The following is a 19899-nucleotide window of genomic DNA, read 5'->3' as shown; positions in this document are numbered from 1 at the left end:
GCGATGATGTGGCTACTTTTGTTACTAATATTTTGAATGGAGGTTCTATTCCGGAAAATTTAAATAACACTAATATTGCTCTTATTCCGAAAGTCAAAGAACCAAAATTGCTGCCAAGTTTCGTCCTATTAGTCTCTGTAATGTGCTATATAAGCTTATCTCTAAGAGTCTGGTTATTCGCTTGAAAAGTATTTTGTTTGACATTATCTCCAAAAACTAGAGTGCTTTTGTGCCTGGGAGACTAATTATTGATAATGCTCTAATTGCTCTAAAATTATTCCACACGATGAAAAAGAAAAGTCGAGGCTGAAAGGGCCACATTGCCATGAAATTGGATATGAGTAAGGCCTATGATAGAGTAGAGTGGGGTTTTCTAAGACAACTTTTACTTAAAATGGGGTTTGATGGCAGATGGCTGAATAGGTGATTGAAGTAGTTTCGTCTGTTAAATACTCTTTCATTATTAATGGAGGGGTATGTGGCTTAGTAACCCCTTCTGGAGGGTTACGTCAAGGAGATCCTCTTTCTCCTTATTTATTTATTATTGGGGCTAACACTTTTTCGCAGTTGATTCAGAATAAAGCAAATGCTGGGGAAATTCATGGGGCTAAAGCAAGTTAGAGTGGCCCAAAAGTTTCTCATCTTCTTTTTGCAGACGACAATCTCCTCTTTACCAGGGCAAACTGGAAGGAATGCGAAATAATTGTTGATATTCTCAACCAGTATGAAGTAGCATCCGGGCAAAAAATCAATTATGATAAGTCGGAAGTGTCCTTTAGTAGAGGGGTTGGAGCAGAGCAGAAAGAGGAAATTCTAATTATTCCGAGTATGGAGCAAGTTGACCGGCATGATAAATATCTTGGCATTCCGAATATTTTGGGAAGATCGAATAGAAGTGTTTTTAAGGCCATTACTGATCGTATATGGAAGAAGTTGCAGGGTTGGAAAGAAAAACTCTTATCACAAGCCGGGAAGGAAATTCTGTAAAATTGGTTATTCAAGCCATTCCAACCTATCTCATGGGTGTTTACAAATATCCTTGTGAAGTAATTAGAAAGATGCATTCGGCCATGGAAAATTTTTGGTGGGACAAAGTGAGCATAAAAGGCGTATACACTGGAAGAGTTGGGATTCTCTTTGCACCTTAAAATGTCATGGAGGGATGGGTTTTAGAGACTTGTTAGTCTTTAATGATGCACTCCTAGGTGGACAAGCTTGGAGACTAGCAACAAAGCCGGACTCTCTTCTTAGCCAAGTAAGAAGGCTTAGTACTACCCAAACTCCGATTTCTTGGAGTCTTATCTAGGCTATGGTGGGAGCTTCTCATGGAGAACTATTTGGGGTTCGAAATTGCTGCTAAAGGAAGGGGTTTTTTGGAGAGTAGGCAATGGTGGTAACATCAATATTTGGTCGGACCCTTGGCTTTTGGATGATAGTGGTTGTTTTGCAACAAGCACTCCCACAAATGAGATGACTAAGGTGAGTGATCTGATATGTTTTGAAAGAATGGAGTGGAATTATAATTCGCTTCGTGATGCGTTCAATGAGAGGGACACTCGCTGTATTCTAGCCATTCCCTTAAGTTCATCGAGATTGCCTCGAGATGAACTTGCTTGGGCTTTCTCCAAAAATGGCTTATACTCTGTAAGTTCAGCTTACTTGATTGGTAAGGAATGTAATTTGGATGATTTCCATCATGCTTGGGTCAAAATCTGGAAAATGAACGTCTTCCCAAAAACTCGCAATTTCTTATGGCGATTTTGCACGGAGAATTTACCTGTGCAAGAAATTCTGAAGTATCACCATCTCACTGATTGTGACTTATGTCCCTGGTGTAATAAATAGACTGAAAGCTGAAGGAATGCTTTTTTCGAGTGTGAACGAGTTAGAGAGCTTTGGTATGATCTAGACTGTGGTGAAATGGTTAAACACGAGTCCTCTGAGGGAGCTTGCGATTTAATTGAACAATGGAAGGGAATGCAAGCTGATATGTTGGTGCGTGGAGTGTACCTCATGTGGGGAATTTGACAGGACCGTAATCTCAAGGTTTTCCAAAACTCCAGCACTCCAAACAACATTCTCATTACTCGAGTTTTGAGATTGGCTGAGGAAACGAACAAATATGCCAATGCTATCTACAAGTCCCCTGCTAGCACTCATCAACCTAGCCCTGCAAGTTGGTCTCCCCCCCTGCTGGAACTATTAAAATTAACACAAACACGTCCCTGGGAGAAGAGGGTTGGGTGGGATTAGGCATTGTAGCACGCAATTCGAAGTGTGAAGTGGTGTTTGCTGCAACTAGGCGAGTAAGGGCATGGTGGCAGGTTGAAATTGCTGAAGCGAAAGCTATCGTTATGTCTCTCAGGGTGGGGCGTAATATAAGTATGGCTGTGATAGAGTGGTTATTGAATCGGACTGCCAGCTGATTATCAACAAGTTGTCACAGGGGGCTGCGTTTAATACTGATCTTGATTTTGTTCTTTGTGATGCTATGTACTAGAGTTCCCTGTTCTCTAGTCTTCAATGGCAACACGTCAAACGCGATGGAAACATGGTTGCTCACATCTTGGATAGAGTACTTCCATTTGGTGTAGAGCAGATTTGGGGAAATTGTACTCCCCCTAATGTAGCTTCATTTGTACTCATGGATGCTTTGATTAATGAGTAATTTGTTTACTCCCCCTCGGAAAAAAAATAAAAAAAAAGTTATGATGTTTATATAGTACGGAGTATTAAAATTAAATCTAATATTCCATTTATTTCAACTAATTTATCCTATGTGAATATGTATACTTTTGGAGAGAGCCCACGTTACTCATCATGAGTAACTTTAAATTCAACTCAAATGGCATTAAGCGTAAATAAATGCATTGCTTTTGCAATTAAATTTGTTTTTTTAATTAGCCCAGGTGAGTTGGAAAGTGGGAATGTACAATTATTTTTGTAACGACGTTATTTTGAACGTTTGAAGGGTTAAGTGACGAAGACAGCGAAAACAAAAAGGTGGATAACAGTCATAACACACAGTAGGTCGACAACGGTCGTAGTTCTGGTGTTTCAATTAGCTTAATGATCAACGAATGTCCTCTGGTCGTCTATTCACGGCTTAGTTTTAGGTGCGTAATTGCTGAATGTTCTCTGGTAGCCGCAAAATTTTAATTTTTTTTATAATTTTTTCGGACATATTTGCGTGTAATTGTTGGATTGAAGTTTTAAATTTCTGATTTTGGGGTTCTTTGGTTGATTAATCGCTAAATTGATGGTGATTTCGGCTGGAGTTTGGTTTGGTTTGCTTTTGGTTGGAGTTTGCTTTAGTTTGCTATGAATTTTGGTCTGAATTGGGTTCGGTTGTATTAATTAGCTTAACTTGCATTTAAATTTTGTTTGATCCTGCACTCCATTTTGTTGTATCAATTAGTTGAGTTTGCATTGAATTTGTGTTTGATTTTGCACTCCATTTTAGTGTGCTTGAGTTTAACTTTGTTTGGATGCAATTGCTATTTGGTCTGCAATTGTTGCAGTGTGGTTTTGATATTGTTTCTGGGTTAGTTATGGTTTTCAATTTGTGAATGTAGGGTAAAATGGATGCAATTGATGGTGAATTGATTGATTCTATTGCCTTTATGCAAAATGACTTTTGCAGCAGTCCTAATACATCCCCATTGGTTCTGATTGTTGAAAATAAATGCATTACTCCCTTGAGTGGAACTTCACTGGTTCCAGATTCTGTAGAAACTTGCACTGCTCTCATGTCACCACCCATTGGTATTGTTCATACAATTGACACCATACATTCAAGTAATAGGGGTGTCTTTGTGTTAAAGCCTCCGAAGGTAGGTATGATTTTCAAAAACTGGGAAGATATTGAAATGTATTATAAAGAGTATGCTGAACAAGTAGGTTTTGGGGTGACTAGGTGTCAGTGGTCTTCGTCCAAGAAAGACAAGAATGTAAAGCTTTGTTTTACTTGGAGGTGTGAGTGTTGGGGTCCACCTAACCTCAGGGCCAGAAGGGAAGCAAACAAACAAGCGAAGGCCATGGGTGAGGGTGAAACTGGAGGTGTTGTGAATGGTGTAATTGGTGAGGATGAGCTTGCCCGTGGGAAAAGGAAGTCCAAGAAATGCTTTTACCTTGCAATGTTATATTCTGGTGTTACTGCAGAAGGTTCTTGGGAGGTCAGAAAGGTTGAGTTGAATCATGTGCATGATACCCTGATTTGTCTAAATTAGCCAAAGAATACCGTATGAAGAAGTACACCGCTACAGTGAAGAGGAGGTTAGTAAATTATTTTGGAGAAGGGGTTCCTATTAAAAAGATCCATGGTTGCTTAGATGTGGATAAAGGCGGTGTTGAAAACATGCCAAGTGTTAAGGACCTCAAACATGAGGTGTACAAGGAGAGGAGGCTTAAAATGCAAGGTGGAGATGATGCCGCCATGATGAGGTATTTTGAATACATGCAACGGGACAACAAAAATTTTTATCATGCTATTCGGTTAGATGAAGAAGGTCAATTGAAAGACGTTATGTGGGTTGATGCTCATAGCCATGTTGCTTATGAGGAATTTGGTGATGTGGTGTGTTTTGATGCAACGTATTTGACGAACGAGTACGAGTTGCCATTTGCTAATTTTGTGGGGTCAACCATCACGGCCAATCCATCCTCCTTGGATGTTCTCTTGTCTCTCATGAAATTGTAGAGACTTATATATGGGTGTTTGAGCAGTGGTTGTTGGCCATGAACAACAAACCTCCCCGGGCAATACTCACTGATCAAGCACCTGCAACGCGTAGAGCATTGTCTGAAGTTATGCCCGATTCTAGGCACAGATGGTGCATTTGGCATATTATGAAGAAACTGTCAGAGAAACTTGGTAAGCTTGAGTTGTAATTTGTTCACTAATCATTGTTTGTGTATGTTTAAATGTTTATTAGTTTAGTTATAAATTGCTTATCCCTATATGGCTGCTGGTAACTTTATTGTTTGTAATGTCTGTTGTGAGAGCTCTTAGGTTCATTTTTTGCTATAGTTGTGACTTAGAGTTTAATTTTTTTAAGGTGTTTGCTATAGTTGTATGCTCATTATTAAACTTGATAGAATTGAACTTGTCATAATACATAAATAAAGAACATGCATCTGACAGTTTTCTTTTTTAAGTACACATAAATGAACTAGAAAGAAATTTATTTTTTGTTGAGAATGCTTATGTGTTATCTCTTATGTTCTAGCATGATGTTCTAGAAGACTATGAAAGTGATAGCTTTTGTCTTCCATATTGCTTGCAGTGTGAGGTGTTTATTTTTTGATATATTAATGAACTAATGAACTACTAACCATAGTGACTACTTTTGTATTTCCTTTTCTATTTTATGAATTTTTATACTGCAAATCTAGGGTCACCATCTCATTGAATTGGTGTTGTTTCATTTTACAACTGAAATTCGAGTGAGTAGACTCAGGAACAAATTTATGTCACTAGATATATTCTGATAGGCACTAGATATATTCTAATAGTCACTAGATATGGGTTAGAAAGAAATAGATTTTTTGTTGAGGGTAATCTAGAACTTCATCTAACATGTCTTGAAATCTAAAAATCGAAAATAAATAAACATAGAGCATAGATATAGATCTATTCCAATGATGTTATGGTTTTACATAATATTTGTAATGTTTGAGCAGATACAACGACTTCAAAAATCCCTTGAAGGTCGTCATATACAAGAGCTTTATGGCGGAAGAGTTTGAAAGTAGTTGGTGTTTTTTAATGAAGGAGTATGACCTTGAAGGAAATGATTGGTTGGAGGGGTTGTATGATGAGAGACACATGTGGGTGCCAGCCTTCATGAAAGAGTATTTTTTAGCATTAACAGTTTTTGTGATGGATTTGTTACAAGGAAAACCAAATTATTTAAATTTCCACAACAGTATTGCAAAGCTTTGGAGAAGCGTGTTGAAGATTAAACAATTGCAGATGACAAGGGGATGAAGTATGTGAGAAGGCTAGTAAGTGGTTTCAGGGTTGAAAAGTTATTCTAAAAACTTTATACCGATGCAAAATTTCAAGAAGTGCAACAGGAGTGCGCACGCATGTTGTACGTTGTTCATCACTTTCATCGACAATTAGATGAAACTAATTGGGAGTATGTGATGGAGGATAGGGTCTGGATTGTTCCGGAAGGTTGTAGCGAGGAAAAACTGATGGAGATGAGAAGGATGTACTCTGTGACATTTAATTCTGTCACAAAAGAATTAAAATGTGACTGTTGTAAGTTTGAAACATTTGGCATCCTTTGCAAACACTGCATTCGTGTACTTGATCAAAATTACGTAATGATTTGCCTAAGAAGTACATCCTTGATCGGTGGAGGAAAGACTTTCCAAGGAAGCATGTCCGGGTCGTAGTGCCATATCATGATCCCACCAAAAGTATTGAAGTGAAGATGTTCAACTTGATGTTGTCTGAGTATGAGGCCGTGTTTGATGATGCAGCTACAACCAATGATGCAACAGTTAATATTGTTATGAACAATTTAGCTAAGTTAAAAATTGATGTCAAGGAAAGCAGGGAGAAGTTTAGGAACAGACAATTAATTGACTGTTCGGAATTACCTCCACCTTTTGAAATTGGATCTAACAGTCAACAGAAACAACATGGTAGTACTCGTACATCAGCTTTCGTAATAGGGATGAGGCTGCGGGATCATATTTCCCTTCGGTGATGGAGGTAGGTTTTCAGTCCAACAACACCAATATTGTGAAGGATCCAAAGACTTTGAAGAGGCCACGGGGTCGGCCTAAGGGAAGTAGGAACAAGTCATGGGCAGAGACAGGTTTCAAGTTGCCTAAATGTAAACCGGGTGCTACCAACAAAAATGTTTCACATGGACATGAAGTTCCAAATGTGTTTCCCAAGAATCAAGTCAATTGTTTTGTTAATTTTTTTGTTATTATGATTTTGTTGTCTTATATTTTGGGGTTATGAATTCAGGGCAAAAAAAATTGCGGTAAAAGGTGTAACAGAGGCAAGGCTGCTACAGCCATTAATGGAAACAGGAAGCGCGTAACAAAGGATGGAGATACTGTCGTGAAAAGGAAACGATATAAACGTGTGATTGATGTGTCATCTCCAACCCATTCATTTGAGTTCTGATGCGGTGGCCATATGGGGTGTTTAATTGTAATGGGCTATTGTGTAATTGTAATGGGCTTATATATCCATTGTAATGGGCAAAATGATTTCCCAACATTTTGGACTACTATGGATTGTTCATCATTTTAGACCTATTTGTTTAAATATGGGTTGTATTTAAGTATAGACTATATTTAAATTGTCATGTTTTTTAAATATATACTTTTTAATATGGGCAAAATAGCTTTTACACCCATTTTAGACCCATTTGTTTCAATATGGGTTGTATTTAAGTATGGACTGTATTTAAATTGATATGTTTAAATATGGACCATTTTTTAATATGGGCCAAATAGCTTTTACACCCATTTCACTAGATTAGCCAAATGCCTAAATCATAATGGGCCAAATAGCTTTTAAACTCGTTTCACCAGATTAGCCAAATGGCAAAAGGCCCAACTTTTATCCATAAATATTGTATATGATTATTTAAATTCCTTCCGAGATCATTTAAGTAATAAATATACTACCAAAATTAGTACCAAAATTAGTTTGAGATCAATTAAATGAAGAATATGCTACAAAATTATGATGTACATGTACTCAAACATTCCATATTAACCGGTACTCAAACTAACCATATTAACGAATATGGTAAAATAATATGATGTGTACTCTAACTAATCATATTAACTGGAACTCAACTATTACCCTTAACTATTTTAAACGATTATTTCAAATTCTAACGAGATCAATTACATAATGAAATAAAGTACCACAAAAATATGATGTGTACTTATTTCAAATTCTGGGGGTTTAATTTATATCAATTGTGTTACTCCATAATTAAGTAATTCCATTTAAAATTTTAAAATGTAAATGAAAATATTAACACCAACATTCAAAATAATTGAAACAAAATCAAAATAATACCAATCACAAAAGGAAAAGTTACCAAAATAAAGAGTAACATCCCATCTACATCATAATATGTTATAAAAGTTCATATCCAAATTAACCAAAAGTTGACTACTAACACATATGGGTGTACTAACATCAGACTACAAATCATCTAATCAACTTCAAACCTACAAGGATACTACCTACCATTTAATACAACAAAAGAAGGTGGATATCAATGGAGTCCATGATACTCGAGGTTCACATTTGCCTTAACACTTCCAAAAGGGTGGACCTAGTCCGCATCCAACTTAGTAAGCATTGTTGAAAGCCGCCACCATATCATTGTTACGAATCCTGGCATCGCTCACGGTGTGGCTTGGCTTTAAGTACTTCCTCTCATGCATAAGTGTGATGTTTGATGGGTCAGCTCCAATCTTGTTTGCCCACACGAAGAACACTCGATTCATGGAAGTGTGGATACGACCTTTCACCCTCTGTTCAGTAGGATCCCTTGATATATCAACAATCCAAAACTTTTTGATTCTTGTATCAAGGTTGACTACGCCCACCTGGTCATATAAAATACGTGTAAAGCTTACTGCAATGTTGACTTAATTGATTGAAAAAAAAAACAAAAAATTGCAGAGGAGAATTTTGAAAATCAAAAGGAGAATTTTGTATTATTTTCAAAAGGGTATAACTTTTGGGCTTTCACCATCCTAGAAATGTGATTCGCCCATCAACTTAGGCCCACTGCCAAAAAAAGTCTACTTATCAAAATGCTTCAGCCATGAAATGTAAATGATATAAAATTATGGGAATTCCCGAAAATTTTTAATATAAAGTTATTTGCTGAAAAATAAAACAAAGTCTTCATTCCATTCATGATCGTATATATAGTTAGGTCGAAAAAAAAATTTAATAAAATGGAGCTTAGTGCAATTTTGACTTAATTTATTAATACAAAATATAATAAAAATGTAGCTAAGTGCAATTTTGGGATAATTAATTTAAACAAAACATAATAAAATAAAATAAAAACAAAATAATTAGAAATACCAGTCCATGGACCAACAACACATCCCCAGTCTGAACACCCGCAGTTGCCGGTGTAGCATGGCGCGCAATATGGTTACCCAGCTTGAACAAGTTAATTTGATGAGGTCCAACGTCTATCTTTGATGAGTAGTCTCTGTAGATTCCCATGAAGGTTTCATTATCAGCAATCTCATACATAACTCCAAGATCACCTGGTTCTTCGCTCTTCACCAATGTTGAATGTCGTGGAACTTCTTCTTCAATATTTGGATGCTCAAGAAGGTCCATATCAATATCAGGCGCGGGTTCCCTGATATTAGGTTCATCATCATAGTCAGTAGTATCGACATCCCCATTGTAGAACCGCATATCAGTTTCAACAGGGATACCCGTAGTATCAACATTCATTCGACGAGATAGTGTTTGTGCAAAGCTAGGAATCATGAACGCTCGTGGGAGCCGCAGAGATTCCTCCCTGCCGATGAAGCGAATTCTCGGTCGTAAAGCAGGTAAGCCAGCAGCAATCCGTATCCGACGAGGTCGTCTTCTTCTGGACCTACTTTTATTCAGAGGTGCTCGGAGAGGTAGAGGTACAGAAGATTGTTGCTGCGCTTGGGAGGTAAGCGTAGGCAGTGTAAGAGGGAGGGCTTGCGGCTGGCTACCTGAAGACTCAACTTCGCAAGTTATCGAAGGCAAAGTGAGGCGGGAATGTTTCTTGGATGGTGTCATGTTTGTAAATTTTATAATTAGTTTATTTAAGTGAAAGGTCTAGACAAAGAAGAAGAAGAAAGGTGGTTTATATATAGCAAAATAAATGAACAACATACCTTGGCTTCTAACCAAATTACCACTTAACACTTGTCATATTTTGGCATCTGTAGCAATTTCTCATTTATTAACCATAAAATGTAGAATACAAAGGATTAATCATAAAGTTTTTAGATTAATTGGAGTAAAAAAAAAGGATTAATCATATACTCTAAATTAATTTAATTCTAAATAACTTTAATAATCAAAAGTAAGCATTCTTAAACCTATTAAATTTGCGATTTTACATCAAACCGTATGAATAATGTCGCTTTTCATAACTAGTCAATTTCAATAATGATCTATCGATGATAACTATCTATATTATCAATATTTACAATCATGTGATATGTACGGGTTTTTTGAAATTTTAATAATGATCTATCGATGATAAGTATCGGTCACATAAATTTTAACGAGACGATAATTATATTATCTTTGTATGACCTATCGACGAGTTCTCATTGCAATCGAATTGAAATTGAAGTAGAGGACCAACGCATTACCGATGACCTACCCTAGATCTTAAGATTACTGAACTTATTAAATTTGCGATTTTACATCAAAACATATATATATTGTCGCTTTTCAATAATGATAACCTACCGTAGTCAGTTTCAATAATGATCTATCGATGATAACTATGTGTATTATGAATATTTACAATCATGTGATATGTACGGGTCCTGTGAAATTTTAATAATGATCTATCGATGATAAGTACCGATCACCTAAATTTTAACGGGACGATAATTATCTTTGCTATGGTTTTAATAATGACCTATCAACGAGTTATCATTGCAATTGAATTGAAATTGAAGTACAAGACCAACGCATTACCGATGACCTACCCTAGATCTAAAGATTATTTATGACATCATCATCTCAACTTCACACTGAATTCAACACTCAATTTATAGGTGCTAAAGTCGTATCACCTAATCAAAATTAATTCCTAAATCCTCTAACTAATGTAGATAGAGAAGTAGGGTCGAATCCACAGGGAAACTGGTCTTTCTATTCCTAATTAATTTAAGCAATCTAAATTATCAAGTAACAATTTAATAATATGGATATAAAACTAAACTACGGAGATTAAGAGTAAAGAGAAAACAATGAATTAAAGGCCTAGGGCATAGGTTCACCTATAAATAACATTCTAGGGTAAAACATAATAATCAATTATCAATACATAAATTAATCAGATAATAAAGGGCTTTCGCTACGTATTACAATCACAGAATTAATCTACCGGTATTAAATCTCATCTCTCGAATCTCGACTTAACCATTTATAGATTAACCTGCCTATTGAAACTAGACCTAAACATCAATTCTCATCTCTCAAATCTCGAATCAATATTGTCAAACTCATGCTTAAAAGATCAGGCCTAATCTAGTCACAGAGCATTAAATCAATAAATAGAAATTAATCTAGCATTGATAATTAACAACAATAAATTACCCCTTCATATTATTTATGGATCCCCACAAACCCTAGAAATAAAACTACTCACACATAATTAAGTCTAAATTAATCAAAGCAATAAAATAAGACATGATGAAAGAATTAAAATTAATAACAGAGATTAAAGTAGAAGAAACCGTTACCAAATAATCTGAATTAAAGATTGAGTTAAGAACAAAGTTGTAGAGGGAGAGAAACTAATCTAAAAGCTAAGTAGAGAGAGAAAATCTAAAAGAAGAATTAAGAAAGAGTAAAAGAAGATCCTAAACTTGCTTAACGGAAAAGTATTTATACCAGGCAAGAATCCTAAACTAAAACAAACTTAAACGACGATTAAAACCTCCTAATAATGACACGCGCCCGATCGCGCGAGGCACCGCCCGATCAGGCCTTCCTTTTCACTCTTAGGTGCGTCTCTCGCACCTGGACGGGCGCGAGTTCGGGCGCCAGCATTTCTTCCCCGCCCGGCCGGGCGCGCCTTTGGGCGGAAGCTCCTATGGCCGAGCGGCACTCTTGGGCTATTCCTTGGACTTCGATTGGGCTCCAATTCTTCGGGCCAATTTGGATCTCCTCCTCGGGTCTTGAATACTCGGTCCAAATGCCCCGGTATTACATATACCGAGCTCTTAATCACTGGTTCGATGGCTCTAACCGGCCCTGGGCTATAGAAACTGGTCGTGCTTCTCCAATGCTCGTAAATACTCCATAATATGTTGGGAAAATGCTCTAAAAGTGCAAATCCCTACAAAAGTCAACTAAATCTACGAAAACACTAGAAAACACCAATTAGTAATAAAAGTGGCTCTAAAGAGCTAAAAACACTACTAATTATGACCAAGTGAGGGGGGTAAAATACTATATAAAATGGACATATCAATAGGTTTTTAAAATGTTCAAAAAACTATAATAATTTCATTTATACAAAGTGGAGATACACTTTATCGAGTCATAAGGAGTCTTTACATAGTATTTTTATTAGGAAAAAAAAATTAAATTCATCTCAAAAGGTTTCTAATCCTTAAACATAAAGTATGTTATTTTTCATGCAAATTTTATAAATGCCCTAGCCCGAGAGGCTGCGGTTTTAACATCCATTTAAAAATGTAAACAGTTATAACATTACTTATCAATATAATAATCGCTTTTACGATATTTATACCATTACCTATAAATATAATAATCCGCTATCTCAAAAACCCAAAAATGTCGAAAATTACTAATATAACATTATCTCAAAAAGTTTGTAATATGTTCCATTTTTTATTTATACTTTATCGCTCATTACCATAGCTAAATAAAATATTAATATCATTAGTTGTAAATAATATTGTCAATTTATTTCAATATTAATATCATTATCTATAAAGGTTTGTAATTTGTGAAATTTGACTGAATATTTATAATCATATTCAATTTGCAAATATTTGTTTCTACGACAATTGCTAAATTAATATCACATTTGAATTGAAATAATAATATATTAAACACTTCTAGAGCTGCATGCACAACACTTCATTACCCCAAGGGGTAATTCGTTATAGTCACATCAACTTAAAAAAAGTACAATTCTTAACAGCTAATAAGATTTACTCTTATTTTAAAACAACAAATATATAGGATTATAAGAGTCATTGTACACATGGTTCAACCTTTAATAAGCAACAGTAGAACTAGTAGGATTGTAAGAGCCATCCACTTCATACAGCCTGCTCCAACATTGTGTTGTGGTTGCGGGTTAGTCGAGTCAGGTTGTTCGCCACTTAGGAGATTCACATCACCTTTATAAATGACATCTGCAAGACTGATCCACCTGAAATACCCACAAGCAGAACAACAAAAATATGCCCTTCTCGGATTAGTAATTATTGTTGAAACTCGGACATCAGTGAATTTGGGTGGGTGACAACCACACAAAGGTGTGTTCAACACCACTGGGGAAGCAAGATCATTAATTACTTGCGTGCGCCGCCCAGGTCTCATCATTGATTTGGCAAAAAAAAATAGGAGAGGTATTGGGAGTAGATTTGGTAGGGAGTGGAGTGTGTTGGTAAAAATTATAATTTATATAAAGATCTTGGTTGATAATATTGGGACACTTGTAAAGGTACTCTACTAGATTGTTGATACTTGTAAAGGCAATTTTTTTTTGGAAGGGAAATGTCATACTTTAAGTTTTGGATGAGAAAACTGAAAAGTAGTACATTAGGTCTGGCTCTCTATTAGACTACAAGACATGAATTTAGACTAGAACTCCACCTAACCAACCTTGAACTAGCTTCTACATTTAATTATCCATTAAAAAAGTTTCAAAATATAAATTTTACAAAAATTACTTCATGTATTTTGTTATTATTTCTAATTATTAACCCGGATTTTATATTACGAGTACATAATAAATGTGAATGGCATAATTCTTTTGCTAAATATTTCATTTCTTTTATTACATAATTAGAGGTCAATTATATTAGGTTATTTTTTTATCACATATTTCATACTTATAAGTACTAGCCTATCAATTAGACTACAAGAAAGGACTTTAGACTAGATATTGCACTTCTCAATAAAATTAAAGTTGTGATTTAAACTAGAATTACAATTTTCAATATCTTATTATGTTGATTTGACAACACAATGCAAACTTTATTTTTTAACATAATAACACAACAAATGTATAGAGATTATGTACTAAGTATTAAAAAGTATGTTGATGTGACAACACAATGCATATGTCTTTGTACCTTTTCAATCAAATTTTACATCAAAGATTTTTGAAGCTCAATACCAGTTTCAACCAATTCAATTAACAAAGATGTCTTCATTAATCAAGATCAATTGTATTAATTATTTGATTATTTTTTTTCAACTTATAAATCAAAATTAAGAAACATACACCTTGTTAATTAATTTATTGATTTGTTTTAAAGAATCTATTATACTCCCCATATTAGTCTGCATGTAAATATTTAACTTTTCATTTATGCACATTTTATAAACATTGGATTTAGTTCATTCTTGGAGTTTGTATGTTTAATTTTGCAATCAAATTGGCTCAATTTTACAAAACATACGAGAGCATATTCTTACAATCGATCATATTCTTATATTTGCACACATAAATAATTTTGTTCATGATTAGCATTATTATAGTAAATTCTTTATATGTTGATGCATATATATACTTAGCTTTGTGAATGTACCTTACCTCAAATGTATTTCAGGTATCTAGTTGTTAACTGCTAAAATTGAATAAAATCATTACTATGGACATCCTTACATAAATTTTGCTTAAAGTGAAGTTATAAGAACAGTCAATTTTATTAATTGATTTAAAAAAAACAAAATTTCATACATATAAGTATCAATGAGACTTCATAAAAAGACTTTATAAAAGGACTTTAGACCACATATTGCACTTCACAATAAAAAAGATGCGATTTGTCCTACAATTCCAATTTTCAATAACTTAAAGTGTTAATTTAAACAATATTTTTGACATAATGATACAACATATATACTACCATGCATAGCCATTATGTAGTACTATTAAATATTTTATGATTTGACAACACAATGCCCTTGACTTTCAACCTTTCCAATCAACTGTTGTAGTTTAATTTTTTTTTTTGTTTAAAAACTATCATACGTAAAAGTAGTACATTTAAAAGTAGTACACTTCTCACCCGATAAAAGTAGTAAACTAGGGGTTTCAATTTAAAAAAATAAAAATCAAAACTAGGCAACTAGGAGACTATGAGTCTATGACTACAACAACAGACTACATACTTCTAAAAATTAAAAAGGTATTCACACTTCAAATTGTACTTATCAATTTTAAAAGTTGTGATGTAGACTATAATTCCAATGCTATTAAAAAAAAGGAGTGTAGATTAGAAACTTTTCATTTGAATTTAATAAGTTGTGATTAACATTACAAATCTCAATAACTTAATGTGTTGATTTGACAACACAATGCAAACAACATTTTGATTGAAATGTGAGCTCCAATGAACAACACAATGCCACTTGTCTTGGTAACTTCCAATCAACCTTAAGTTTTTTTTTAATGTATAAATATAATAGTTTTTTTAAAATTAAAGTATTTAAAAAAATATAATTAATAATTAAACGTAGATCAGGACTATTTGTAATATTCATTTGCTTTATTGCATTCTTCAAGACAAAATATCAATCTTAGCTAGTAAGCATTGAAACAAATCTCTTACAAGATTTCACTTATTTTTTATTAATATCAAGATCCAACTTGGGGATATGGTCTTATATACTTCGTATTAGTTAAAATTCTTGGTCAAAATTTTCATACTTAGACTATAAAAGCTACAATGAGGCTAATAAATAGGACAGAGGGAGTTTAATTAACTTACCAAATGAAGTCAAAATACAAGTAACATATAAGCTTATCTATTAAAATGAAAATATACTCCGTATTATATTTAAATAGTCAAGTGAAATTTATCATATTCGTATATTGATTATATGTAAGACTTATAATGTCTTTTACCAATAGATAATAAAAAATATATAGATCATTACTAACTAGTAAAATCAATGGTATTCCAAAGGTTGTAATAGGACAATATACAATTCTTGATTTGTTAGAGATGCAACATACTTACATACATTATTTACTTCATGTGTTGGATAATCCTTAATTTAAAGTATAACCAACATAAATGGACTAATATATAATGTGTAACTTAATTAAGTAGACTAGGATTGATTATCTATTAGACTACAAGGACAAGCTGTAGACTAGATGTTGTACTTGTCTGTAATAAAAGTTGGGACTTAAAAATAACAAAAGTGTCGATTTGAAAACACAATGCCACCTTTTGCTAAAACCAACACAGCTGATACACTACTCAAGTGTTTGGCAGATAATAATTCTTTTGTTTTTAAAAAAAATAATAAAAAAAACAGTAAAAATACTACATCAACTACAAATCGTAATCATGAGACCCAATTGGCACATATATTACTTCATCACACACATCATTTATTTGGAAAAACTTTTGAAAACAACAAAATTTTTATAAAAACAAAAAACATATAAAAAATAGAATTAAAGTCCTAATTTCATGTAACAAAGTATATGAAAAGAAATTTTACGTAGAAGATACGATTATATTGTTACAAATATAATTAAAATATTTAAAATGTGATTTAAAAAAAATAATTAAAAAAAATGAAACATTTAGGCAGTCATTCACACTGCCTTAGTATCATGGTATAAAAATGCAGTCGCGATCGCGGGAACGGTCGCGGTGTTGCGGTATCGGAAATGATGCGTTGATCGCGGACCGGGTATCGGTCATCGTGGTAGAATTTTTATTTTAGAGTTTTTTAACTTTTATTTTTAAAAAAATAGTTTAAATACTAAATTGATTGTCATCTATTTCTTAAATTCGATTATTCGTATAATAACGTAACAATAGAAATGGAAAACTAAAAATAACGTCAGTAAAGTAGTGGAATTTAAAAATATAAAAAGAAAATTGAAATAGTCTAAATCATCACGTGACTTCTTCCTTAGTGGGATTAAAAATTCAAGAAATAAATAAGATGTAAATAAAAGGAACCACAATATGTGGACAGATGTCCTACCTAACCCCCCCTTCACCTACCCCACAATTTTAGCCTTTAATTTTGTCCCTCTTTCTCTCTCTTTGGAATTTGCAACAACCTAACAATGGAGTCTAGCAGTTCGCATCCATGGAAGCTGCAATACATGTTCAATTAAGTGATTAAACTTGTGAAATCAAGCTATATCTCTGGCGATTCGGAGGTGTATCGGTCGTCTCGGCCAAAAATGCGGTGTTTTTTAATACCCCGTTACAAAACGCTAAATCTCGGTTCGGTAACTTCAAATTCCGTTACATATCAGGCGAAACGCGATGACACGGCCGAGTTTTTATACCACGCTTAGTATGATATAAAAGATTTTTTTTGTGCTAAAATCAACACGGTCAAAGACTATCACAATGGCACCTGGTACTACACAATCTCCTTCTTCTACCCACCACACATCAAGGGTTCGAATCCTGCTACACCCCCACCCCCAATTTTATTTTTTTTATTGTTTATTTTTGTTGCTTATTCCAATGTATCCAGAAATTTTTATTTTTTTAATATTTTTGAAAATTTTGGCTTCGTGTTGTTAAAAAAGTGTAAACTTATATTTGTAATTTAGTAGTTGTGATATATTTCCAAAAAAAAAAATAGTTGTGATATATTGTCACATTTTACCCTTAACATTAGAATTAAACTAATAAATAATACGAAGTACTTATAGTTTTTTTTTAATTTTAATTATTTTAAGATGGAAAAAGTTAATTGGTGTTAGGAGTTGATGACTATTGGTCTGAACTTGTACTTGTTTTAGAACTTGTTTTAGACTACATGACCAAGCTGTAGACTACAATACCTAGGTGTAGACTAAAATTGGCAAGGGTTGTAAAGGAAAGTATTGATAGGACAACTCACACTCTTACAAGGTGTGAATGTGTGATTGGACAACTCAGAACTCTTACATTGATTGGACAATGCAACTCTTACAAAGTTATAATGCATAAAGAACAATATGGGACAATAATTAATATTTAATTTATTAACAAAACATTAAGAAGATCAAGTACAATGGTTTGTAACAATGTTCAACAACAAATAGTTGAATTGAAGTAGCATGGCTTTTACAATTTTTAACAAACGATACAGATCAGACCAGTTTTTAAACTTAATCCTAATGGTAATATATGTGAAAAATGGGAGGGTTGTCGTCATAAAATTCTACAACAAATTCTTGCTTAGCCCGGATATTTTTTTTGTTGAATTAGATCCGCAATCCCCTTGTTAATGAAACAAGTAATGATTTTATTCCAACCGTCATGTTCTATTTGCAAATTCGCATCCCACTCATTATCTCCAAATCGTAATAAAGCAGCGGTGTCCTCAGGGAAATCAATGAAGTGCTCCCGAGCGAATTCAATTGGAACACTCTACACAATAATGTAAAAATCAAAAACAAGTTTGACACATTTGGAATAATATGAGTCGAAATAAGACAAATACATTAAAAATTGAATTATCCTTTTACCATTACGCTTAGATGCATGTAAGACCTCGTAAAAGTTGACAAAAACCACGGTTTTTCTTCTTCTACAACGTTTGGGATATCATTTGGGGCTAAGTCAATAGGATCCACAACCTCTACACCGACTCTAAACACCCTAACACGAACACATGTGTTATGACATAAATAAATTTTTAAGACATCACCAAGCCTTATGTCATTTTCGGTCACAAAATTTTCCCAACCGTCTTCCAAAGAATACTTCCACTTGGATCCCAAATCCACGATCCGGAGGTGTAAATTCCACGATGCGTTACCATATCCCCTAAATACTTGAAGATTTCCATTTCACACCTTGTATTTCTTCAATTAAAGTACCCGGAATACGCTACAATTCGGTGTCCAAAAAACCATGATTTAAAAAAAACACAAAATTTAGATAACGAATGCTAGATATTATAAAAACTTACCACGCCAACAAGCCTTCTTTCGTTCACCTCTACTTCAAAATTCGAGTGATTCCATGTCGCCTACAAAAAATTTTGAATAAATTGTTTAAACTTTAATGTTAAAGATTTAAAACCTAACAAATCATACGGACAAAGTTGACATGAGATTATGCATTCAAAACAATACCATATCAAAAGTATTACTAACACTCTTATAAAATTTTGTAGATTTTTAGCCTTTGGTAATTTGTTGCTGATACCGTAATGCTTGAGTTATGAGATTTTTCCATCTTCCTTTTATAGGATAGAAAAGTAAGTAACGACGAGACCCGTCAATAAAAGAATCTTGCGTACAATTATTGTGTTTTGTTGCTTGAACTTAAAATTATGAAAATAAAATTTGTAGCTTTAGCAATACTAAGTTACGTAAAGACGTGGAATGAGCGTACAATAAAACCTTATTTTGTAAAATGTCCTATAACACTATGAATGAATTTTTGTTGTTATTTTTAATAATTTCTGACTTTAACCATACTTAACCGCACTAATTTAATTGACAAAAACCAGATTAACAAAACCTACTATTTCAAAAATAAAAAATTTGCAAAAATAATAATTTATACCATACTTAAGCATTTCCAAATTGACAACCAATAGACTTAATTTGATGTACTTATGCACCACTCAATTGTGGTGTTGATTTTTGTTTTAAAAAGCACTATTTTCATCAATAACAAGTCACATCCAAATAGGCATCCTATAGACATCTAATCTAATAAAACATTTATAGTCTAAACTAAGTTGCAATGTAAGTGTAATGCTCAACCTTTGTCAATTGTAGTTGTATCTGAACTACATGTTTATTGATTTTGTAAAAATTGTTTTATACAAAAAGTGTACATATTTTATTTTCCTTGTTTAGTCAATTTAGTCTTACTAATTTAACTAACTAAATATTTAATTAGACTTGAAATTTTAAAATCATACAAATTATAGTTATTTAAACTAATATTTAG

The 19899-nt window shown here is 33.6% G+C and overlaps 1 protein-coding gene across 1 annotated transcript; it reads left to right on the top strand.

Moving 5' to 3' along the window:
• The first annotated feature begins 1506 nt into the window (after window positions 1-1506).
• Window positions 1507-5989, top strand: LOC110723433 (protein FAR1-RELATED SEQUENCE 6-like). The gene is made up of 5 exons (XM_021902793.1): window positions 1507-1644; window positions 3576-4164; window positions 4230-4576; window positions 4726-4886; window positions 5683-5989. Exons 1-5 carry the CDS (start codon window positions 1507-1509, stop codon window positions 5987-5989), a joined length of 1542 nt encoding a protein of 513 aa, XP_021758485.1.
• The last annotated feature ends 13910 nt before the right edge of the window (window positions 5990-19899 follow it).

This window comes from Chenopodium quinoa, unplaced genomic scaffold (assembly GCF_001683475.1).
Source record: "Chenopodium quinoa cultivar QQ74 unplaced genomic scaffold, ASM168347v1, whole genome shotgun sequence".
Lineage (NCBI taxonomy): Eukaryota > Viridiplantae > Streptophyta > Magnoliopsida > Caryophyllales > Amaranthaceae > Chenopodium > Chenopodium quinoa.
Note: the sequence above shows the minus strand (reverse complement) of the source record. Positions and strands in the feature narration are given on the sequence as shown.

Coding starts and splice junctions, on each gene's coding strand:
- LOC110723433 (XM_021902793.1), top strand. CDS start 1,507: ATGGAGTGGAATTATAATTCGCTTCGTGATGCGTTCAATGAGAGGGAC. Junction 1,645..3,575: donor CCAAAAATGGCTTATACTCT/GTAAGTTCAGCT, acceptor TTGTGAATGTAG/GGTAAAATGGATGCAATTGA. Junction 4,887..5,682: donor AAACTTGGTAAGCTTGAGTT/GTAATTTGTTCA, acceptor ATGTTTGAGCAG/ATACAACGACTTCAAAAATC.